The sequence below is a fragment of the Spea bombifrons genome, chromosome 1 (genome assembly GCF_027358695.1).
Source record: "Spea bombifrons isolate aSpeBom1 chromosome 1, aSpeBom1.2.pri, whole genome shotgun sequence".
In the NCBI taxonomy this organism is placed as follows: Eukaryota; Metazoa; Chordata; class Amphibia; order Anura; family Pelobatidae; genus Spea; species Spea bombifrons.
Window position 1 is genome coordinate 27,243,446 of NC_071087.1, and position 25,808 is coordinate 27,269,253.

The 25,808-nt window shown below is 39.4% G+C and overlaps 1 protein-coding gene across 1 annotated transcript in view; it reads right to left on the reverse strand.

The window, feature by feature from the left end:
* Positions 1 to 691: 691 nt before the first annotated feature.
* The window catches only part of TENM3 (teneurin transmembrane protein 3), a 195,935-nt gene continuing 170,818 nt past the window's right edge, over positions 692 to 25,808 (reverse strand). Inside the window, exons 22-30 of the mRNA XM_053459514.1 lie at positions 25,378 to 25,610; positions 25,131 to 25,285; positions 24,050 to 24,924; positions 14,849 to 15,024; positions 13,437 to 13,672; positions 11,940 to 12,236; positions 8,296 to 9,907; positions 6,462 to 6,592; positions 692 to 3,129 (exon numbers count right to left, since the gene is read on the reverse strand). Of these exons, the coding sequence (XP_053315489.1) occupies positions 2,374 to 3,129; positions 6,462 to 6,592; positions 8,296 to 9,907; positions 11,940 to 12,236; positions 13,437 to 13,672; positions 14,849 to 15,024; positions 24,050 to 24,924; positions 25,131 to 25,285; positions 25,378 to 25,610 (4,471 nt within the window). The 3' untranslated portion in view covers positions 692 to 2,373. The remainder of the gene's footprint in view (positions 3,130 to 6,461; positions 6,593 to 8,295; positions 9,908 to 11,939; positions 12,237 to 13,436; positions 13,673 to 14,848; positions 15,025 to 24,049; positions 24,925 to 25,130; positions 25,286 to 25,377; positions 25,611 to 25,808) is intronic.

Genomic DNA, 25,808 nt, shown 5'->3' on the forward strand with positions numbered 1-25,808 from the left:
ATTGCAGGATTCATTTGAACTCCACTAATTGGAGATCAAAGGGGAAACTTTTTTCCTGCCAACACATTCTGTAAGCTTAGCTGGCACATAAACTCACAAACAGACGTGTACATAAATCATTGGAGCAAAGTCAGACGTTTCATTAGAAAGTCTATATTCGGACGTCTTAATTACTATTTTATATTGCAACCTGCAAACCGCCTTATTGACAAAGGCTGTAAAAAAGCAATATCCACTCGTAGTGGTGATATTATCTAGTAATGGCATCACACGATCTATAGGGTTGGATTTTATATACAGAACTGTCTGGAACACATTTTTGTATATATATATATATATATATATATATATATATATATATACCGGCATATATATTTATATAGTATATCCAGTACCCTTTGTTTCAACCACCCCCGAGACAAATCTCTTAACACTAGAATTTAACACCCTTGCTCCGGGAGATATATCACCCTTCATGTGTTTTAATTCCTGCAAATTGTGCACAAGGATGAAATGCAGTATCTCGCTCAGCTCATCTTCACCTAAGGGGGAGGAAAAGAAAAAAACCCTGCAGGTTATCAGAATATAAGTACAGCGACGTTCCAGATTTCTGCTCCCGATGACAGCGGGTGGCTTTAAGCAGGTAGACACCAACCTGGCTATTTTTGTTAGGACAATAAAGCAAAAGGTATTACTACTATGTTTGAATTTTATTTTAATAAAAAGTTTTTTTTATTTGAACCTCCATTTTACCTTTAGGTTTCAACATAATAATAATAATAAAAAAAAAATACTCAAAGTAATTATTGACATGTTTCAAAAATCAATGGTTATAAACTGCTCCAGGAACACAGGAGGTACCGTATAATGTAATTATAATGTAATTAATGGTTATTGCGTACCACTTGTCTGCAAAGTACACATCACAAGGCCTACTGCACGTTTTATTTGTAAATATACATTTCATTTTCTGGTTTGTTTTAAAGCTCTATCCACACGTGGCTTTAGAATATAAATATAAGATTTTCTAAAATGACTTCCAAATAACTTTGCCAAAAATTATCAATATAGTAGCTTAGGAATCGCCTCAAAGTAAAGGGAATCTATCATCAAAATACACCTATTATTATGTTTGATGCAAAACAATATAAACGTCTGCGGTATATATTTTTTTTTTTCACAAACACCAGATTATATTTTCTGACAGTTTATTTTACCTAGAACTAAACCAATCCATGGTATGATAGTATTGCTCACAAAGTAACCCACGCACTAAACCGAGTCAGGGCTATCATCAAAATAAAAGCTTTCGGATTAATGGAATAAAATCTAGAGTCATGAGAGAGAATAAATTCTGGAATTGTATTTTCCATAATAGTCATCTACATGCCACTACCATGCATTTCGGAAGAAGTACATGACACAAAATACATTTTCATGATAGATCCCCTTTAAGGACAGTAGCACATTTCCCTTTAAGAACGCTACAAAACAATTAGTAGAAAAGGAACCATTAAAAGCTCTTACATTCATTTTTTTTAATCATTTTATTTTATATATAAACTTTCTGAAACACTTTTACATAAATTAACTCCTCTGAGACTAATATTTGATGTACAGTAAATTGTAATTCCTATAAAAATCCATAAACAACTTGTTTCACATAATTTACAAAAAAAAAACAGATTCCTTTGCTGAAACTTGATGAGAATTCTACTTGCGACAGTTTTTTTTTTCACTTTTTGTTTTTCTCAAGGCGGACCATGTTAGCATTGTAAATTCTGTTATTAAAGTCGCACGGCTGTATAACTCACTTGTGCCAATGTTCTTTCGTAATGCAGCACGGTAAAAGCGGTTGAGTTGTCTATAAACAGTAATTTTGCTCCACGTTTCAAAATGAACAATGATATATACCACATCCTATGCAGAGAGAAAGAGAGAGAGAGAATCCAGAAACTACTCTTGTTAAGCAAAGGTCAACAATTCAGTAATAATCATCATCATCAGCAGCACTGTACCAATCAATTTAAATACAGTGCTTGGTTAAACATTTATACGAGCCTACTGCAAAATCTATAGGCTTTCCACTTCCAGTCCAAGTGCAGTGATATGCATATGTAAACATATTTTCTTAAAGCAGATCACCTGTTAAGGTCATTCATAAAAACAAATGGGTGGAGGAGCTTCGGACTGCGTGGTCGCTCCTCGGGAAGGCTCTCTCTTCGCAGAGTCCAACAGAGATTGTGCTACAGAAAGAATGTCTGAGCAAACGTGACGTTTAGGCTCAAATAGCAATGCAGCAAACAGTTTTTCTCCCTGGTAGAGGAAGCATATGGGTTGGGTCTCTTTGGCAGCCTCTACAAGGCCAGTGTGTTACCTTTTCCCTATTTCGCTTTGTCTGAGAAACTGTATATTGTTAGAGCTGTCCGCCAGCTCGGGGTATTGCTCCACGGAGAGTACATAGTACCCATCATATCCTTGTACTTTTCCAGCACTCAACAGCTGTCCCTTTTCTCCTTCAGTCCACAGCCTGGCGCCTTCTTCGCCGTCTCTCACCCTCTGTTGTTCCCTGGCCCAGGAATGGGAGAGAGCCCTTTGTCTCGCTTGCTCCAGGATACGCGCCTTCTCCTCATCGAGCGTCATGCCGTAACGTACATGAAGGGCCAGGGCGCCGTACTGCATTTCAACGTCTGCGAACCTGCGAGTTCTTCCGTTCACTACCGTAGTCGATTGGGAAACTGTCACGTTGATACCGTTTTCTAAGGTTTTGCGTCCGCTCGTCAGTCTTAAGGTTCCAAGGTCGCTCTCCGGTGTGGTGGCTTTGATGAAGTAATGCGTGTCTCTCCCCTCGATGGTAAAGTGTAAGTTCTCCAGGTAAAACGCGTTGTTGAGCACCGCCGCGACTTTGATGCAGTCCTCGTTTGCAATGTTCAGCGCGTTGGTGATGACTTTGCCTTGATTAACAGCCAGCATCACCCCCTTACCGATCAGAGATTTCACCGTCGCAAACCACAGCCACGACTTCTCCCCAAAGGACTTGTGTCTGTATATCTGGATCTCTGGCATTTTCCCCAGGGACAGGAAAGCTTTAGCCTGTCGTGCCACTTGTTGTTGGACTCCAGATATTGGCTAAAAAGAGAAGAAAAAAATAAATTACTAATACGGCAAATCCTTCATTTAAAACAAATCGGATAAGCCAGTAAAGTATGGATATTGTGGTGTTTTATACACATTTTTATAGTCCCTACAACTAGACACATTCCTATATTTTACTTGCCTATTGGATGTCATCTTGACAGAAACAAAGCTGCATTTATGGTCCATAACTTTGAGTGATTACACATTTAAAATGCTGCAAACAAACTCTACTGCACTTTTCCATGCATCCCTCACCTCATTTATTTACCATAGTGCAAAGGTTTCATTCTGTATGAATATTTTAAATTGTAATACCTTCGATCAGCATCATAAATCATTTTAAAAGAGCTACTCGAGAAATGTGTGGAGCCATACTTTAGCCTAAGTGTGGATTCCGAAGAGAACCGGCAAGTAATTCACTATATCAGTATAATAAAGCGTCCCGTACGAACAATTTCAAATGATATTTATACTCCTGATGTGACCTCACATGTCCCGGGTATAGCAGTGGGCTAGACACAAGTCATTATTAACTTCTTGTTAATCTCCTATGCTTTGTCCTCAGCAATAGATGAGATGTGACCAGGGCATATTCAAATTCAGTATCCCTAATCAAGAAACGAGGAGAAAAACCTTGCAGACCCAGGAATTAGGGGGTCTACCGAAAGTCTTTGTTAGTCTAACACCCTACGTTAAAGAAGAAAAGTTTCAGGAGCTGGAAAGTTGGTAAGCACCTTGTCTTAAATTAAAATGGACAAGTGTGATCAGTTATGATGCATCTGTGATGATGTCATCACACGAAAATAGAGAATTATGGCAAGCCTGCGCTGTTTAGGCGTTTGTATGCGCAGATCCGCAGCGCTCTTCATCAGGGTCATGTCAGTATTTTTTTTTTTTAAAGACACGTTCAGATGAATGCATTGTTCCCGGGGAAATTGAGCACATTGGTTTTATTGTCAAAGTTTGATGGATAGTTCTCTCTCAATGGTACCAGTAGCCTGAAGCTAATGAAAAGCCCAACTGTCACTCTACTCATAGTCATTAACACATAATACATGTAGCTGCTTGCCAATTAAGCTGACTGTCATTTACAAACTTGCAATTAAATCTAACTCTGATTTTTCATTTTTCAAGCAAGTGGAATGAAATCCACCTCTTTTGCCCACCGGGCTTTTCCTTTTATAGAACCCGGCATGCAATTTTGTTACATTTAGCTGTAAAAATGACACACAAATGCCCTAGGAATGTGTGTAAATATGTTTACGGATGGATCGCTGTGTTCTTGGAAGAGTAATTCTGCTACAATGTACCAGGGTATAATAAGATGAGTACATTTAATGAGGTCTCTTTAAAGCTATTATGTATGCATAATGCATGTACCTTGTATGAACACAAATGAAACCTTGATTATGGATGTCTATAATATCACTGTATTGTAAGTGTCACGCCGTACATGAAAGGAGCAAGAAACACTGTCCAAATGACTGAATTACTCTTTTCAGGGCCTTTGAAGGTTTAAATTACCTTTCTGACTTTGCATTGTTTATCGGGACAGTTAGAGCAGCATGTATCTGATTTACTTGCAAACAGAGCAGATCTGCACAGTGGCGGAGATCGAGGCTTTAGGGGCTGATGATTCCATTTGTTGGGCTAGCATTGAAAACGTGACATAAGAAATATGACTTTTCTATGTCAGCTCAATGAAAGCAGACTTTCCCGGAACTCCAGAAACAGAGATGTATTTTTATGTATTTTCGTGATGAAGAAGACCATTTTGTGTAAGACGTCATTGAAAGGCCTGGTCCAATCTGCCTGTTTTTGTGTTAATAAATATAACCAAAATGCAAGAAACCCAAAGAGACGTCTTCAACATCTAAAATCTAATACCAGAAGGGGAGAGGGCAATATATTTTGTAGTGGGCAGCCACCAAGCGACACAGAACAGGTTGCACACAAGGTGCCAGCCTGGGATCTTGGTATTTCTCAGGGAGTGGAGTCTGAGGAAAGGATATCGCCCGGTTACATATGCATCACATTTGCCAACCATTACGAGCTAGTTATCCGGCATCTTGTTGTGTTCTTTAATCACAAATCCACGGAAAGGTGTGAATAAGGAAAATCAGTTGGAGATGTCACATGCGGCTCTCAGCAAGCTCTGTGCAAGTGCTAGGATATCGACAAAACGCAGCCGCTATACAACTAGACAGTATACAACGTGTTTGGAGGATTTAGAAATTTGTATCTTCCTGCATCGCCGACTCATTTCATGATTAACATTTCATGCGTGAAGAATGCAGATTTAACGCTCTGCTCTGACCCCTTTTCTATGACCAGGGAAAAATGTTTTAAATATCTTTTCTTATTTATCTTTATTACTGAAAATGCGTTCATCCTTAAACAAGATATAAACTAGTATACATCTTCTCTCTCGCAGTTGTTCCTTTACTCTGATTTTTTTCTCTCTCTTTCCAAGTGATCAGAGTAAAATAAATCTTTTTAATGGACACTCTGGGCGTTTGTTTGTCGGCATGACTGGCTTTCAATTACACACTGGGCGATTTGCGCTATTTTGAACATCGCAAACCAAATGTAAGAATGTCAGTTTTGTACACAGCCTATGTGATTTCATTACTTGTCCCAGCTCACATAGTCTCTGTGTCTCGGTGGAACCCTTGGGAAAACAAAAATCCATTTTTAGAGTTTCCTTTACACATTAAAGGATTTTCAAGAAGGTTTTATTTTCTAGTTTTGGGGTAAATTCTTTGCCTTTTAGAAAGAGGCCAGGGGGAAAAAACAGGGTTACTGGGTTATTTGCCCCAATTCTGTAATCTCTTGTTCATCAAGTATCTGCACATCTGATGCAGATAACGGGTCATAGCTGCTGATGACTATGGTGTTTCTGTTACATGGTACATGGATCTATTTTCCCAGGCATGTTATTTTGTTATTTTCTGGGAACACATTTGGGGCAAATCTGTTCTTCAACAAGGGACAGATCACTGCGTTCCTGCTTCTAACCGGTCAGAGTGCCAAATAATGATACTATAGCCCAATGCCTTATGTCCATATACACAGAGAGGTATGGGCAGTTTTGGACCTTTGGAACCACCTACCCTCCATCCATGCAAAAGGTAAATGGAGAGGGGGGTAGCAGTTGAGGAGGGCCCCTAACATTAAGTTTTAGCCCCGGTAACTAATCTACATCTGAAAATGCCTAAGCTTAACTTGAAATAGATATTTGTATCAAAGTTTGTGCATCACAACTGACGCCTACTCTTTGTGTACCCAAACTGGGAATAAACAGGAAAACAAGCAGCACTTACTGGCACATCATCCCACTGCTGACTCTTCAAAAGCTCGTAGGAAGGTTCGGATAAATCAAATTTAGGGATGCGAAACCCAGGAATGGCATTGTGTAGGTGGAATCCGAAAGTCACCAGCCAGCTGTTAACATCTACAACAAGAAAACATCATTTATATGAGAACACTGAAGGCAGACAGGCGCATAGGAACAGAACAGCGGTGCAACGCTAATTCCTAACCCCCTCCTTCCCATGGAAACACGTGCTGAGCAGTCCGTCTCCATGCACAGACCCTGTTTTAGACCTAAATGATCGTGTCTTGGAACACGTTATTGAATATTACAAGCATTTATGGAGCTCACAAACCCAATTTGGTGCAAAATATAAACCAGGTGTATGTTAATAATAAAATATTACATTAAGGGCCAACTTCTACAGCAAGAACCCTTGGGGGCCGCCAAGTACAAGAGTTAAAGGAAGAAAAATAGGGAAAAATAGATGTGTGTGTTTTCAAATGCACCCTTCATTTAACATTAATGGTTGAACAATTAACAGCTTAAGAGTTTAGGCTTCCTCGCCAGATGTAGAAACGTGCTGTTTTTCATATGAAGGGGGGAAATCCCCCACGGTAAATCACTAATTAGATGGGAGTGTATTATAGCCCCCCTGCCACATTATACAAACTCGCCATTTGGAAAACACACATACACATTTTGTTCTGACCAAACAATCGACTTTTACGCTGCTCTTAATACAAATTATTATTTCGTATAGACCGGGGACAAGTGTGGGCTCAGGTGCTTAAGGCTTAGTTCTGAAGATAAGTAAAATTTCAGGAGAGAGTCCCTGTTTACATAGCATTTTATTAAATGACCTTTTCTGGGGGTACAGAAATGGCCATGCCCAGCAGAACTGAACAAACCCCAATGTAAAGTCCATTAAACTTTAGTAACTAATCTATTATTCATGGGGCTTGGGGGCTTATCCCAAAGAATGATGTACACAAGTCTTTTAGATAAGACCCTTTCTTTCCACGAGCTCATCAGGAAATCGCAATCATTATGTAAATTGGCTCTAGCGCATGTTAAAGCAGGTCTTCTAAAACTCATCATATGCGCAGTCCCATCCAGCTAAAAAAAGAACTGTAGCGATAAATCTCCCGTTGTCTCCATATTCCGCATTATAAATATGGTGCCGTTTGCCAGTATTATCACACAACAGGAGTCAGTTTATAATCAGATCATTACAGCATTTGGAACAATTCAAACATTTAGTTACTAATATGATGATAAGCTCGTGGTAACTCGGAGCCAGCGCTGGGAGGAGGTTAATAACATTATGGAAGCAGGTAGATCACAACAGCAAATTTATATTTAACTTTTCAGACAATTAGCCACAGACACATTTCATCGGTTCCCTGGAAATCTAGGAGAGAACCCTCGTATATCATTTAAACTGTTGCCCGGGGCAACCTGTCTAAGGGGTTACGTTTAAACATCCAAATGTCATCTAGCCAGGATGATTAGTATGAAAGGAATGGCAGACTTATTAGTCATGGGAGAAGCTCGGATATCCAAAATAACTGAACCCCGAAAAGCCAGGTTTGTTATGACTTCACTGGCGTCGACGGGCGCTCATATTCAAATGTTGGGAATAATTACGATGGCATACTGTTAATGCATTTTCGCTAGGTTAGCTACGATAGGAAGTTGTTTTTGTAATTTTACATTTTCTAAATGATAAATATGAACATATATACCTGATAGAACGTTCTTCATGTGGGTGTGCATGTGTGTGCGACTAAAGGTCTGAGTCTCGTACAACCTTGAAAATCATAACATGCAGACTTTATTACCTGTGATGTAGTCCTTTATGTCATGGATTTTACTGACAGGGTTGTTGTTCTTGAACATGTATAGATTAAAAGGTGCCGGGTCTTTGCCAATCCTTTTCCATATATCAATATCAGGGGTAGTCCAACGTCCAGCTAGTATATCATAGTCTCTTTGTCCGAAGTGTATGAGTTTAGTGAGCGGATCATATAACCCTCCATGAAACCCTATTACAAGCTGGAAGTCAGGATTAGAGTCAAAATAGATCTCTCCGTAGGCAGTATACTGGATTTGTTTAAGCATAAGTCCTTTGCTACTGAACACTGCAAGGGGTGTCCCGGTGTTGTCCGAGGCGATATAAAATTCTTCCCCGCTGCTTACCTCCAAGGCAAAAAGGTGACCCTGGAGGTCATAATACAAACAGGTAATCTCAGAACTTGAATGATTATAGACGTGAGTTATCCTTGATGGATAGTTAAGATCTGCATAGAAAAACTGCAGATGCTTCCCGAGGCTAGTTTTACTCGATATCCGGCGGCCGAGTCCATCATAACGATAGATTACGGTCCAGCCACTACCTTTGCTGTAAACTCTGGTGAGAAGACCCTTGGAGCTGTATTCAAAAACCTCCGTTCCTCTTTGCCGAAGGAATCCATCTTCATCAAGCCGGTACTGAACATCCCCTAGCCTTGTTATCCTGTCTCTCAAGTCGTAACGGAGCGGAGTTAATCTTGCGCTGTTGCCAGGGTTCAATAAATGAAGGTTCCCATTCATGTCATAGTTGTAGCGCCACGTCATTTTCTCATTTAGATAAACTGTCAGGAGTTGTCCATCTACATCATACTCATAAGCATATTTGGTAGTATTTGCGAAGGGCCCGATTTTAATTTCCCGTTTTGTCACTCTCCCCATGTTGTCATACTGTATCGTTATCCAATACATCAGAGACCTCAGGATTTCATACTGGATCTCCTTGATTCGACCGTGAGCATCAAAATGTTTTGTGTAAGTCATTACAGCCGTAGAGATGATTTGATTAATGTCATAGTATATGACACCAAACTTTCCAAACTGGTCTACTTTCCCAGATATATCATCAAACTGATACAGCTCAATAGGAAGTGGAGTTTCGTTGATCACCCCCTGCATGCTGGTAACCCTGAAGCTATTATCATAGCTGTAGTCAAATCTTGCATTTACCATGCCATCCTCGTTAAAACGGAATATCTGACGATCAATCAAGGGGCCAATCTGACGATAGCGAATTGTGCAGAGGAATCCATCGCTTTGGAGGTTCACGGTTTTCAGGACACCCGCAGTCTCGTCGTAAGTAAAACTAACCCTTGTGCTATCGTACAGTATTTCAGAGACTTTGGTTTGGCGCCTGTATTTAAACAGAACCCGGCGACCGGTCCCTAGAAAAGCTGTTTGCAGTAGTTGCCCTTCTTCGTTGTAATCCATTATGACGGAAGCATTGCTTTCTGGGGGATTATATATGTTTCGGTAATAGCCAATGGAACGTATCGTCTGCATGGTGTGTCTGGCAACACTAGGCATTGTGACAGCAGACAGCCGGTCCAATAAATCATATTCAAAAATATACTGACGCTGACTGTGAAGGAGTAAGACCATGGTCTAAAAGAGAAACAAAATATATAATCTCAATGATTAATAATACAAACACACGGAATAATAAAGACTGATTCTCTACAAAGTATCATTTAGCTTTTCACTCGCAATTTTTTTTTTTTCCTTTTAATTGAATCGTTCTTGACCCTGCGTGTTATTTGCAATTCAGTGCTTAATTTAGTGGATGCTTTATAGTGTCATTTCCTGCAATTAGCAGCGAGAGATTTATAATGTGTTGGTTGCTTTGATTGTGCCATTCTTTTGTCAAGTACAAACAGCCAAGAAGCAGATTGTCAATGGTTATGGGCGAGTCATATGTGATAACTGAGGCAGAAGTGATGTTGAACGGAGTGCCAATATTTCAACAGCATACAGGCTGTGCGGTGACTCTTTAATTAGAAGCTAATTCTAACTACATATACTGTGATAAAGGTGATACGGCTATCCAAGGATACCCACAGTAAGCCTTTTCTTGTCAATATGTTATGGAATAAGCCACTTGTGCAGTGCCGACATTTGTTTTTTTTTTTGTAAAAGTATAATGTTAGATGTATAATGAGTCACGTTCGTGTACATTTGTTTTTTTTTAAGCCTGCTCCATCCTACACCCCCCCCGCAGGACCACAAAGAGTGCCACGTGCAAAGCGAACACCAGAACAGCCTGACCAGAAGCCGGCCGCAGCTGCTTTCTAAAAGTTGAAAATGCCTTTTCATGCTGACAGGAGGCCGAGTCATAGACATTTTCCCTCTGTTCGTACAATCGCGGAGCATTTAAGCGTATCTTTGTGATCTTTGATATAATCAGTGAGATACCAATTGACTTGATTCAGCTGCATTTTAATTCCATTTGGACTTGATTACCAAGTTCACTCCTACCAACCAGTTTTAGCATTGATGGTTCCCCCCTAACTTTGGCACAGAATGGGATTTTAATCATCTGCCTCTTCTCAGCATGGTGAATTATGTTGAGTTGTGACAGATTGCAGATTCTGGAATCCTGAGGACATAAACTCGGTATGCTAATGTTTGTATACAGAGTTAATACCCTGGTAACCTAACACAATGCTGTACGGGGTGACCTGTACTTTCTATGGCTGTTTGTTGTTTACTCTTTTGCCACCTTAGGAGTAATATTCCCTAAATGGCTTTGCAAAAGTCTACTTAAAGTCAAACACTGTTAGGCTGGCAAATGGGGATACTTTGATTTTATTTCTTTCTACTTAGCCAAGCATGGTTTTGCTGCTTTGAAACAGAAATGCAACCCTTCAAGAACAACACTGTATGATTTCAATATATAAACCAAGAACAATGGGAAATTGCTTTGAGTGTTATAAAATCATGGCATAAACTATGCATGAAGTAAAAGTTTAATAACGTATACATACAAACACACAAGTACATAAGTGAGTTTGGATTTTTATTTAACTGCACTAAGTGTCAACGTCGTGCTCATAAAAGCCTTTGTGCTGCTCCCATAGAGCTCTTTGCAGAGAATTAAACTATAGTTTCGCTTCTTCATGCATTTATTTGCCAGGACTCGTTGTCGAATGCCGCCCTAACAAATAATCTAAAAGCCGCGATTAGCAATATTCAATAGTGTACTGCATCTTTCCAGCAGACACGTCGATTAACTAGAGAACTGAAAGAAGATACTTAACAAAATATACAGATGTGGCCAGAGTTAACATTGTTATTTATCATGACTCCTTAAAAAAAATGGGGAATCTTCAATTCAAGTCAATTCAAAGTCTTTGTTAGATCAAGATGGCAGAAAATGGTAAGGTTCCTTGGACATGCCAGCTTCCAAAAAGCCTTTTTTTTTTTTTTTTTACTAGCAGTCCCCAATCTTCACCTAATTTGCACAATTTTACTCCTGAAGCTGTCAGCATCAGGAGGAAGGGTAAGAAGAAACAGCTGAGCTTAGTACAAGGGAGCTGGTAATTAGTTAATCGAGTTTCATCTGTATCTCTAATGACAAGCTGCCAACGATGATTATAAATCAAATTATTTCATACGCCTTGTTTAGTCGGCAGCTCACCTTTTCTAGGTATGTGTAGCTCCAACTTTTTCCATCAGAGAACATCCTGGACACAATCCGTCCCTGTCCGTCGTAATCTACCTTCTCACTGGTGGTGCCACGTTGAATTCCGGCGACTTGGCCAGTAGATGAGTAGGTGACATTTACGGCCATTAGCTTACTGCTTGGGAACCAAAGGGTAGGGTGCCCGGAGGAATCGTAAACAATCCTCAGGAGGAACTTCCTGTGATCATCGTAGATCTTTTCTGTCTTTGTGGTTCGATCATAGTCGACGGAGAGAAGGTTTCTGCCGTTTACCTTTTATGACAAAACAGGAAAGTTTGATAAATCAGACAGTTCCAGAAAAAAAGGTCAGTTAATAACTTCTCAAAGTATCAGCTTTTTGTTTAGAAAGCATTTATGATGATTGATTTGCTTTGCCGGTAAATGAATTTCGCAACTACTTGGTATAACTGTAAGGCATTAGACTAACTGTTGTTTGAAAAGGCTTCATTAAACATAGAGACAGTCTGGCATTTCTATAACCTTGTCTAATCTGAGATCTTTGGAACCAGGTCAGAAAGAAAGAAAGAAAGAAAGAAAGAAAGAAAGAAAGAAAGAAAGAAAGAAAGAAAGAAAGAAAGAAAATTTAAAAAACAGGGAATAAAGGAAAGGGAAAAGATGCAATGATAGTAAAGAAAGAGAAACACGACTAATGTTAAATATTTATATACTAGTGGTACCCGAGTAGTAGAGAGTTAACTATAATGTACACTAAAGATCTTGCAGAGTTGACGGTGCTACATCAGCAGTAGCATCTGATGGAACCAAATAATATTACCATCGATAATGCTGGATAATAAAAAACAACTCTGTCACACAATATTGATGCACTGATATTGCTCAAATATTTGGGTTTGGAATTAAATGTATAGGCAATTTATTTTCTCTTTGAATGGACGCCTACTAATAAAGTGTGGGATGTACGTGCTATTTATTTTTCACAGGATTAGTGGCTGAATCGCTTTTCCAAGGTCGGCAGAGTCTGAAAATCTATACAGCTGCTCTTCCCCTAGATACAGCACCCCGGCGTGTTTTGAAAGGCCTGTAAATAGCGCAGCCGGGATTTGTATTGTAAATTTTTCAGCATCTCTATTGATCCATTGGCAAACCATATAAAAAATTAAACCATAAATCTTCTTCAGATGTAAAGATTATGGATCAAAATTCATAAAGTGCTGATTGATAAGGGTCATTTAAATAAACCAACGCAAGATCTTCAGATCATGTCATTTAATATATATCTTCCAAGATCTACTATACACTGCTTTGTGTAACCAGTATTGCAGGGAAAGGTGCTACAATTTTCAGTGTAAATAAACCAAAAAAATGTTGGTCGAATTACATTATGCATGTAGGCATTACAAATTGCACTCAGCCCATTCCACCAAGCAAGGCAAGCCAAAATAATATGAACCGCAAACATCGCCCTTTGTTACAGTAAAGACTGTTCCTTACCCTGAGCTTCCGACCAAACACGTTGACCTTTCCCTGAGCTTGCTCTTTCCGGAATCTCCACTCTACGAGGTTGTGGCCATTGTCCCCTGGAAGGGTCATGTTTCTTTTTGCCACTGTTGGATTGGCAGGTCCTGCTAGAATGTGCGGCTCTGTTTGGAAGTGAGAGTCCATTCCATTGCCGTAGATAATTCTTATAGAACCGTCATACCCAACTTGATAGCTGTTTCTTAACTGATCTGGTAAACAAAACAAATTACGGAATATAGTAAGTGGTGTGTATGAAAGTGAAGGAAAGTTGCATATCAGAGGCGCAATTACACTCGATGGATGGAACATGTAACGTATTGGGTTTGGGTGTTTTAGACCGATGTGGAATAAAACTTTCCTTTACAGTATCCGTATATTACTATAATGAACATATCACTCATGCTGTGTGGATTATGAACGTTCTGCCCAAGTCATGGCCAAAGGCATCTCCACTGCGTCGTGCAAGCCACAGTTCACAGTGCTCAGCAAGAGTACCAAATGAGAAGCTGCTACAGAGGGTTATTATTTTGAAGATGTCATTACCCCTGCAGACTGTGCTCTATTTATCATTCAGCAGCATAGGTTTGAGGCCTGGAGCTTCTTAAATCAATTGAACGTATGTTTTTATCAGTCAGACTGAGAACAGTACAAAAACTCTGGAGCATCGACATTTCTGAATTCTAGACTCTGTGAGTGGATCCAGCTGAAGAGACTATGCAAGAAGTAATATTTTCTATACGGAAGGTTGAAAACAACTTGTTTATAACATTTCCAAACCATATTTCATTTTAAAGGGAACTCACAAGTAGAAACTAATTAAAAGCCCAGTTAAATGCTCTGACTAGGCTTCCTAAATTCTACAGATGCTGCAGACTCTGTTAACATTTAGAAAGCCCCTTGGCAGCGGCGGAAAGATTAAATGTTTCTGTTGTATATTTTCTGTCTTCCTATCTCTCAAAATGCTTTAATTCTGTTTAGCTTAATATATTGACAAACTTCCTCTGTAAACTTTTCTTTATTTTCTGACTCACCGCCATTATTGTGCAGTAGATAAATGTGGGTCAGACAAATTATATCATAATGAGAGTCAACAAGGTGCAATATTTCAGCAAACAGGATTCATTTTGGAAACTTTCCATGTATGCCTGTGTGTGTACATACAGTATATATACACTGTCTGTGTGTATGTATATTATATATATATATATATATATATATATATATATATATATATATATAAAAAGTAATTTCCGTTGGAGTCGTTTCCTGGGATGATGATTTATTCACTGCATTAAATGTATATTTTCCATTTATGCCATTGAAAATGTATCTATGTTGTGCTCTTGTTGGTGCCCGATGTATGCTGAAATACTGTAAGTAGTTACCTTGGACCATTGTGTAAAAGGAATCAATAGAAGATAGGTTGGAAGTAATGCTGACGTCTTCCTCTCGACTTGATGACTCTATATCTACTGTAATGGCCTTGTCCATTTCTCCGTGGAGATTTTTAACAACTCCCGTTGGGAAAGTTACATTGGTGAGGCGACCTTCACTGTCATAACTGAAACAAAGAAATCCATTAGGATGAATGCTTTCACGTCTCTAAAAAATATACAAACTAACATTCACACCATGTTTTCTACAGTCTAGTTTAGTTTAAGATAGACTGTGTAAAATGCAATAATTTTGAATCAATGCAGATAAATTTCAATTGAATTTAGGTTGAAAGGCAGAAGGCTGAATCCCCAATGGTCAAAATGGTGAAAAATTCCTTCCCATCTCCAAAATGCTGATTTCTCCCTGGATCAACAAGTTATTACTGATTCTTTCCGTATAATAAATTATATCCCTGTATATTCTTCTTTGCTAAAAAAAAACACCTTGTCCGTATAAGGCATGTATTGAATTTTATAATGCAACCTCTGTTTTTACTATAAATGACCACTTTTGTTTGTTAACTATTTTTAAACTACACAGACATCACTGTTCTTCTAACGATATTCAAATGTAAAAATACATTCACGTGTTTTAATTCAGCCAAGATAAGTTAGTCATATTTACAAAATGCGTGTTCAGAAAGGAGATGTTCTATCAGTTTTCTTTCAGTTGCTTGACTTCAGTAATTATTTCTGTTATTAACTTAAGCGCAAATTGGCAAGGATCACTTGCGCTGTAAAAAGCTCATTAGTGTATAATTTACAAAAATGTACAGTACAATTACTGCCATCCTTCTTAAAGACTTTCATTCCAATATGTACACAGCGAACCTTTGCCTCTTCCTTTCGCAAGACAAAAAAACATTGTTGCATCTTTGATTTGCTACTAAATCATTTGGAGCACACGTAACCAATGAAAACTCTGCATAATGCACAATTAAATCAGCAAATTATCCGTGAATGACATTTCACTGATTTACACATTATGCAGGGTCATCATATTCCTTCCTACAAGAGAAGTCAACAAGGGTTGGCCCTTTCATTATGGACAGGCAAGTTGGTTGAGCGGAAATCACCTAAACTCACTTGACCAGACCTGGCTGTATGTATTATGAAGTTCATCCTATGTAGGGGTAAAAGTATGGCGTCCAAGGCCAGCCCCACCACACAGCTTACCTAGGAAGCTGCCAAGGACTCGAGGCTGGAGAAGAAGCCAGTTGGGTTGCTGTGGACCACCAAGAGAGTGCATAGGCATCGCTAGTGTATAAAACAACGGCAAATTGGAGAGGGGTATGTCCGAATGCCTATAGCTGGACTTCCTGAAGCACATTCTTACCAATATTTATTGGGGAAACAAATAAAAGCAACATTGTTACCCTTTAGCGTGCACCAAATAATCACTGCCATCTAAAAGCCACGCAGACTCTCTGTTGAACAATGCAAATAACTGGAGTTTTGCTGAAGAGGAAATTGCTCAAAATCAAATTAAAGATTCACCCAAAATAGGTTTCCAGCCTTTGTTTAATTGAAATGGCAAATAGCTTGTTTGCTAGCTTGCCATTCAAGTTCCGGTAACCCGCCATTAAAAACGGCTAATCAAAAAAACAACAGCTCCTTAATGAAGGCGAACAGCTGTGGCTGCGACAATGCATTGGCTTAGTCAGAGAGGAGTTTTTAGCTTATTCATTAAGAATTACAGTGTTCCGCTGACCTCCTTACACTATCATTGATTCACTCCTCCTCCATGCTTCCTTTGCATTATACTGCCTTCCTGACTGATCAGGGGAGAAGATGAAGATGAAGATGATGATGCGAAAGTGTCATGCTGTGAGGTGAGCCAAGTGATATTAAGATAAGGTGCTAGCTTTGCCGAAAGCTTTAAGAAAATAATAAGCAACCGAAACAGAACAGCAAGGAGACCGGATCCAGCTTAGCAACAAAGGAATCGCTTCACAGAAGATGAATTCAGGAAATATACATACATTCAAACATTATACAACCAACTGATCGGAAGAAGTAGAATCAAATTCAGTGATATTTTATTTATAATATCCAACATTAAGAACTGGGATTGTATTCATTGTTTTGCTAAAAAAATGCCATTTGTCCTTTAAGCAGCTGGACAATTTGCACAAGTCAGATCAACCCTACAAAATGCACATCATGAATTGGTGGAAACCAACAGAATCGATTAAGGATTGCATTATATGCTCTATTCAGATGTGAACTGAGCTTAGCTCTGTTTCTTTAGTTAAACTGCGGGGCACAGAGCTTTGGACAAGACAATAACAGTATGGTGGCATGGATCAGGCTCTGCCCATGGCGTGGGTGTCCAATCTTCTATCCGTATCTTTGTTTCCCATCAAACAGAAAACCATTCCGAAGCAATGGTATACAGGAAGCATAAATATCAAGAAGGAAGAAAAAAAAATATGCGACGAACACCATATACTTCTCTGCTCAAAGCTACTGTCCCCAGTATGACTCAGTATGAGTTATACCTCATCAGATGGGAGAAAACCATTTTATCGTTGCTAATAATAATGATAATAATGATAATAATAATATTGAAAGAAATCCATGATTAATTATTAGAACATCAAGTTGCCACCTTTCTGGGTTTCCATGAAAAGAGTGAACTAGAATGTCAAGTCTGTAGTTACACCGTGTAGCCTAGACTAATCCATAATTAAGTCAAAACAGCACATTTACTGGCATGTTTAAAAATTCCCAGACACTAGTGGATGGATACATAAATAACTCATATAATCTATTGCATATTCACAAGTGGGACACGGGATTGTCAGTACAGATCTTGATAAAGCTGAGCAAAGCAGCTCAGCTAAAGTAAATATCAAAATCCCGAGGCACGATTCGAACACAAATCAATGTTCGCCCGTTGATAAGTAACTCCGGCTGACTGGCAGCTCAGCTGGGCTCTGATTACGGATTTTCCTCCCTGCTATCCGATCTCATGTGTGAGTGAAAACTCACTCGGCGAAATGCCTAATAACACAAGTTACACCGGGTGTTATCAAACCCACTGGTAATACTGACATTTATTTTATGCGGTGATATTTATTATATTGTAATATTTAATATTAATGCATTTTAGAAAGACATTCAATTTTTTATGCATGTTTTTCCCGGCGCTCAGACACAAGCAACGTTTGAGGGCCGCGAGGGAGCAGGCAGTAGAAGAGTTGTTCTGAGCCAAAAAAGTGTAAGTGTGTTACTGTGTATGTGAGCGTATGTTAGAGTATGTGAGGGGTGGAAAGAGGGACAGAAGGAGTGGGACTATCCCACCTAATGAGGGACACTTAAAGCTATGTTACTATGTTAGATCAGCATGGAGGATATTAACAGTCTGTATGCTATGGGATAGTAGATAAATTACTATAGATTTATTTTCATATATTTATATATATATATATATATATATATATATATAATTTTTTTTTTCCCATTTATTGTTGGTGAACTGTGCAGTAATTTATGGGGGCCTCTTGAGCATGCAACAATCAAGGTTGCAAGGGTTGCAACTGCGACCAGGCCTACCGCCCTATGGGGCCTGGGTGACCCCTGCAACCACTTCCCCATAGGCCCACACCTTATCTCGGTGTTGCTCGCACACTGTGCATGCAACCTCTCTTTTACCGCTGAGGGGAGGAAGGAATGCAGCGGGAACACAGTTGATCTATAACTGCAATGCTGTGTTTCCATGTGTTATTTATTTGATCTATACATGAGCTACATGAGGGAGGAAAAGAGAGGTGTGGAAGAGTAAAAGTGGAGATAAAGAGTGATGACGGGCAGGGGGCACCACTGTGGTGGCCCGCACAGGGCACTTAAACACCTAAAGCTGGCCCTGATCACAACTCGCACTGCATTTCAGGTCTCTTGCTGGACCCGCTCCATTCATTTGCTGTGCGAGTAACAGAGTACTGGGGTCTCCCCTGCGTGGGCAGAAGAAGGGAAGACCGCACTGACTCTGACAGTCTCTTCCTCATTCTGAGTCAGCAAAGGCGTTTGTACTTGACATGATTGCATGCCAAGGAGTTGTCGGGGGGCAAGAAAATGTTTGCCCAGGGTTCAAACGATATTAAATCCTGCCCTGGTATCACCACACTATTTGATTTTGAATCTGTGCCAAATTCATGTCTAGAAAAATAGATGCTCATAAATTACATAGAAACCAATATCAACCGCACTGAGCAAATTAATCAAAACTTGTAAAGTAATGAGACAAATATAATGACAGCCTTCCAGCTCCAAGGCCTACAATTATTTCAAAATCCCGGAGAAAGTAAAACAGCAAAAACAAGTGATTTCCTACTGACACATGTTTTTAAGAGCCTGCAATAAAACACTACTTGTAATTTACATTTTACTTCTCAATATTAACCCGCCTTCATCGCTATCGAATGATGCTCTATCCCAATCCTCAACCCTTTTTGTGCAGAACTGAACAGCAACACAACGCGACTAATCAAGCAGCTAAGATATTGGATGTATTATTCTTCATTAACATTGTTAGATCTTAGTTCAACAGTCCTTTTTTATTGCTTTCACCAGACTGGGTGATGAAAAGACTATGTAAGCTAGCCCCCGGCACACAGAGAGTTAATAGTTCTACCATTGATGCAACCAACAGCTATTGTAAACGGCAGCTTCGCTGCACTAAGCCTATTACATCATTATTCCTTTTAATACTTTTTCTAAAAGCCCTTTCACGGATATAGAAAGCATTCTTAAAACTGGCAAAATAGACCTGGAACAATTTACAACAGATTGGCTTTTACAGATAAAAAAGGGTGAAAAAAGTCAGAATGTGAAATGGAGAAAACCCCATAAATATTTATGTTTTTATTTATTTAATATTTATGTTTTATATTTATTTAATGTTATCAACAAAATGTGTGCAGAGTATTATTTTCTATGTTAATCACCGTGAAGCTTTATATATATAGCTGGAGTGTTATCAATGAAACAATGTATTAACATGAATTATTGCCATAGAAATGTTTACCTTAACGTGTATTATTTGAGGGTCTAATGCTTTACTTGTCCAGCTTGCAATGAATCTAGAATAGGCCCCCCGTGGCTAAATATATGTGACGAGTGAGAAGCAGATGAATGGAGGCATTTGATTATCCCTGACAATGAAGAATAACATGTTTTTTTTCAGTTTGATAAGAAAAATGCCCAAGACTGCTAATACTTGGTACCCCCTTTTAACAGAACATACCCCATACAAAGCCCATGCTTTCATCACAGTTTATTCTAAGAACTAAATACGACAGGAGGAGAGATGTATGGCGTAGATTGAGGATACAGAAATACGATGTTGTTCTTCGGCCGGCTTAGAAGGACCCCGTAGTGAGTCAACTTACTGCTCCCCTCGCACACACTTGTGTTGTGCATTGCTGAGTGAAGTAGAGCTCTAAGACATGACGTTGTATGGCAGCTCTCCACGTTCTCAGAGATGCAGAGGCCACAAGAGATCTCGGAGACCAGGACCCCCTACTTTCCCCTTCTTGAAAAAAAAAAGGGGTCCCACAAACCCACCTTGCCCGGGCCCTGCACACCCTGAGGATAGCCCTGTTCTTGTTACATATAAAGCTATTACATCTTTAAAAACTGAGCGGCTGAAGCTATAAGCGCACTATTGTTGTGACCCGTGAATATACTACTTGGCGTCTTCATAATATGAACACAAGAACGTGTTTTATATGCAGACGGCAGCATTACTGCACGCTAACGCTGCAGACCTAATCATCACCCTCCAAAGTCCACTTGTAGGAAGATATGTCTAAGGGATGCACCAAAATGTTCTTCAGCCCATAACCACGCAGTTTAACGATTTTTTCATTAAGGCTATTTCCAAACAGTACATTTCTTTTAACTTTAATAGTCTAGGTTGATTCAGAGTGGCCTTTAGCGATACATTTACTCGAATTTCAAAGTGAAAACAGTTTAATGGGTTTCTTTAAAATGTGCGCATACATTTGTGCCTATCTAATTAGAAACGTATTCTCCGTGTCAGACCAAACGGGGAGGAGGGCAGCGTTTATTTACCTGAATAAAATAACAGAAAACAGAACCTCAGCATTGTGGATGGAAACGTGTAAAGGAATAGGGGTAGATAGAGATATGGGCAAGCAGGAAGGGTGACAGAGGGGTAACAGAGGAAGGGGGCAATTGTAAGCACAAGGATATAATGGGAAGGGGTGAGGAAGGAGGACGGGGTAAGAAAATTAGAAGGGGAGAGTTATGAAGACAAAAGGGTTTATTCACTAACGTTGAAGTTGGCAGAAGAGTTTGCACAAGAGCTGTGGTTTCATCAGGCCCGGACTGGCTGTCTGGCACACCGGCAAAAGGCCCCCTAAACACTTGCTTCATTTGGCCATAAACTGCAAGGACAGCCTCATTATCGCCAGCTCGGCCTTGAACATACTGATTTAAATATGCTTTCTACAGGGCCACCCAAGCTATTCTTGCAGGAGAAGCTCACTGGGGATGGTCCTTCATAAAATGAGGTGAAGTCAGACTAAAATGTAACTCTCCTGCAAACTTCAATAGAGGACAAGGTGAAAGAGGCGGCCGGATGGGGAGAGAATGGGATTAGGGGAGGAAAAGCAAAGGTTCCCTCACATACACATGGACTCCCACAGCAACAGCTAAAGTCTGATTCTATGCGCTTGTTTGATTTCAACTATGGATCTGTAATGTGGAATGAGAAGCAAAATATTTGGAGAAGTTATTGTGTAAAGAATAACGCATACGCCACTAAGACCCGTGCCTTATCCCAAGAGAAGAGTTTGCTTACAGGATTATAGCATTCCTCTGATACAGAAATAATGTGCATGAGAATGGTAATTCATTTTTGAATTTTCTCTTACAGCAGAAGGGGGGGGTGAAATGCACTCTTACATAGCATGAAAATAAAATATTATTTCAAACAGCTTATGTGTGTAATTGGCTTCAAATCCAATGACCCTTTCAACTGAATTTCATTTTCGTGTATTCCACAAAAAATATATATTTTCCATTTCATCAGAGTTTGCTCAATTCAAGCATATGAGCTACTTACTGTATTGCTGGTCTGCCGCTCTAATGATGAGTTCTATAAGCTTAAAGAATGTCTTTCATTGTGAAAACACATTTAATCCGTACAAATCGCAGAAACGGCAAGTTATTTCATTACATTCCAGAAAAACAAAGTTTCAGCTGATGTCTCTTGAATCAGCTGCCTGTTAATTACTTAAATATTTTTTTTCTTGGGTAATTGAATACTTTTTAGATATATTCAGTTGTGTGCCTGACTGTAACATAAATATAAGACGATTGAACTTTACATAGCAAAACATTTGATCTATACATTGAGTATTAAGTAACCAAACTAGAGCAAACGTATACAATGGGGTCTCTTGCCTTTGATTGGGTGATCACAAAATTGGACTGAAAAAATTCTGAGGGTTTACATTATATTTTATTCATTTATTCTATTCTACATAAACCTCCTCTTTTCTAGGCATTGATTGCACTGCTTTCTCCTGCAAGGTGGCCCAAGAACAGGTGAGATATCTGTAGCTTGCCAGGTACGTGTCGGAGATCCCTGATACATATCCACATCTGGTTACAGCTATAGCTTATTGGTGTGGATGTATTCATGGGTATTCATGTGGCATTCCTTATGTGTACAAGGTGGCTGACCTTTTACAGGATATATATATATATATGTATATATATATATATCCTGTAAAAGGTCAGCCACCTTGTACACATAAGGAATAAGATGGCTGGCCATTAAAGGGTGGCTCGGGGGGGTATGTCAGTATTAGTCAAAAAGAGTAATAAAAGGCATAGCTGTTCCTTTACAGAGTCATCGAATTCCAAGCCTTGGCAGCTCCAAATTACCAACAGAGGATTAATATCATTTAGGAATTTCTTGATTTCTACTAAAGATAGTAGCAGCATCAACGGAAACTGGCTTGGAATCATAATAAAAATCAGTTCTGCCCCAATTTACATATTTTCCACATGTGTTTATGTAAACCCCCTGCTATTTCTAATTATGAAATTTTCATGGCTGGAATGACTTTTTGCGAGATGTTTTGTGGATCCGAGGGGGGAGAGCAATAAATTAACATTTAAAAAAGCCGTTCTTGATTCTTCAAATCTTGCAGTTTTATGTAATTATTCAGTCATTAATTTATTGATTAAACAGTGTTATAGCAGAAAGGAAATAACCTTTAAATGTCTAATTGGTTGAAAATGGTATAATAACCTAGGCTTTTTATCTGTAAAAGGTGGGTGGCTGAGCAGTAAAATATGTTCACCCATCTAAATGTCTGCATGGGTTCTGATGAGTATTTACACATTATTTTTTTTATGAAGCTACGTCTATTATGGTTTTATATTTTCCAATCAACATAATTTGGAGATACAGTATGGTAAGATATAGTAAGGTGCTAAATTATGGCAAAGGAGTATTTCTTGTACCCTCTATGGCCGACAGCTTTTACTACAAGAGAACAATACTCATAACTTACTCAATATATGTGTATGTATTTATATATATATATATATATATATAGTATTTGATTTATTATAAGACAATCCTGATTATAATTTATCTACAGTAATGTGGAGGTAGGGCTGGGGGTAGTAATATGGGGTGGAAATGTAATCCATATTTCGTGTGTATAAAATCTTCTATTCTCACCTGCCTATCAGTCAGCGGCTCAGAGATGAGTAGCACATCTTTTGGAACAAAGATGATGCTCAGTCAACCTTGAGGTGCATTGAGAATCATGGGATATGTAGTCCACAAAGATTTGCTCATATTTGAACCAGCTTCTCTACACAACTTGTGAAGAGGAGCACAGACTGATAGGCAGGACAGGTAGGAGAAAACTTGATAATGAACTATGCAGCATATACTATGTGAAGATCGTTCGTCACGTGACCTGTGCCCACGTGTGTCTCCATATTGGCTTGCAGTTCAGAATCTGGCAAGTCTTTGCCAGGGGGCTATAGAAGGCTACGGAAGTGCTTATTCAACGGAAGTGCTTTATCGGAGGATCAGCTACTGAAACATATTTGTTCATCACAAGAGGCAAAAATAAAAGTTGGATAGGTACTCACTCAAAAAAGGTTGTCCATCCGGTTTCATCACTTTTAGTTGCCAATAGTCCACTGTTGCCATGGTAAGTAAATAAAACCAGCTCCTGACCTTGGGCCGTCATACTTTTCAGACACCCATTGGTACCGATAGTTAACCAAATGACTTGGTTGTCAGGCGACACTATCCTGACCGGCATGCGATTTGGATCCCGCCTGATGCGCAGGGTGTTTCCGTTGCTATCGGTAACTGCCGTTACATCATTTTCATTGCTGTAGCTAAAATTATACAGGTAGTCCCCGGTTACTAAGCTCATGGTGAACTGGTGTGTGCCGTTGACATCAAAAATATACAGCTCTTGGTCGGCTGGTGAGGCCACTTCATAATAATTCATGGAATTAAGAAAAGGCCTGTTTTTGGAGACTGCACGGATTCGAATATTTCCCAAGTCTGCTATGTATAAAGTGCCATCTGGAGAGGCAGCCAGAGACGACGGGGCGCTCAGTTTGGCGTCTTTCGCATAACCGTCTCCATTTTGATAACAATCGCAGTTGGGATCATTTTTGCAATCACATTCTGATGGGATGCCTGCGACCAACGATATCTCTCCATCTGTGGTGACCTGTCGTATTCTGTTCACCTTCTTTTCGTCGGTCTCTGTGATGTAAAGTACACCACTGTAAGACACAGCAATAGCTGTGGCGGATTCTAAAATTGCTTGGACTGCGTATTTCCCTACAGAGTACTCAATCCCGGGGACTTGGCAATACATTGGTCTTCCGGCAGCGATGCGAACTTGACGGTTTTCAGTGATCTGAAGGACGACATTGTTGTCCAAAACATAGATAGAATTATCCATTGGATTGATCGCCAAGTCTGTGGGCCATTCTAGTCTCACCTAAAATGAAGAAATATTTAAGACATGTAAAATAAAATGTAGAAGCAGCCATGAAAAAAATGTACCTTTGGTTCAAAGGTGATATAACAATGTTTTCATTATAAAAGATACAATGTAAACGATGGCATTTAATGCTGTAATCTCTGTTGCCTATTTATGAATAAATTCTAATAATTTTCATAAATTTCGGTATGGGATGAAATTACCTCACTGATATGCATGCTCGTGTCACAGGTTAAAGGCCGTGCGGAGGTCAGGTCGTTTGAACCGAGAAGGGTTGATATTATGCCATTCTGATCCACTCTTCTGATGACCTTTCCATCAACAAAGTAAATTAATCCATTCTTATCCACAGCAATACCTTTACACAAAGAGAGAATAGGTCAGTGCTATTCATAACTATTTCAGTCTGAAAATGTTAAATGAACTAAAATGTTTATCTATTGCCAGTACCTTTCGGAGCTGTGAGTGTTGCCTCCACGGCCTTTCCTCCTTCTCCGCATTTTGCTTCGTCGAAAGGTGTGCACTGTTCCCCTGTTCCTGCGATCACCTCAGCATTTTTGATTAGGTCTTTGGCACCCGTGAGTGATTTGGGGCGATAGATCCTGCGAGTGTTTGCGTCGGACACGTAGAGATCTCCACTCACGGGGTCGGTGGCCAGGTAATAGCGATGAGCCAAGTTACTGCTGTATATGAACAGAACATGTATATGTTAAGTGAATTAACAGAAAGGTAACCTGAGATATATTCATTATAATCCAAATGGGAGCTTCAGCTACTGGCTATGTGAAAGGAGGAGATTTGGGGCAATTTGTGGCAACCAAGTTGTAGAACTAAGCCTCCCAAAATTCTCAGCCATCAAAAGCTGTCATAGAACCATTGGC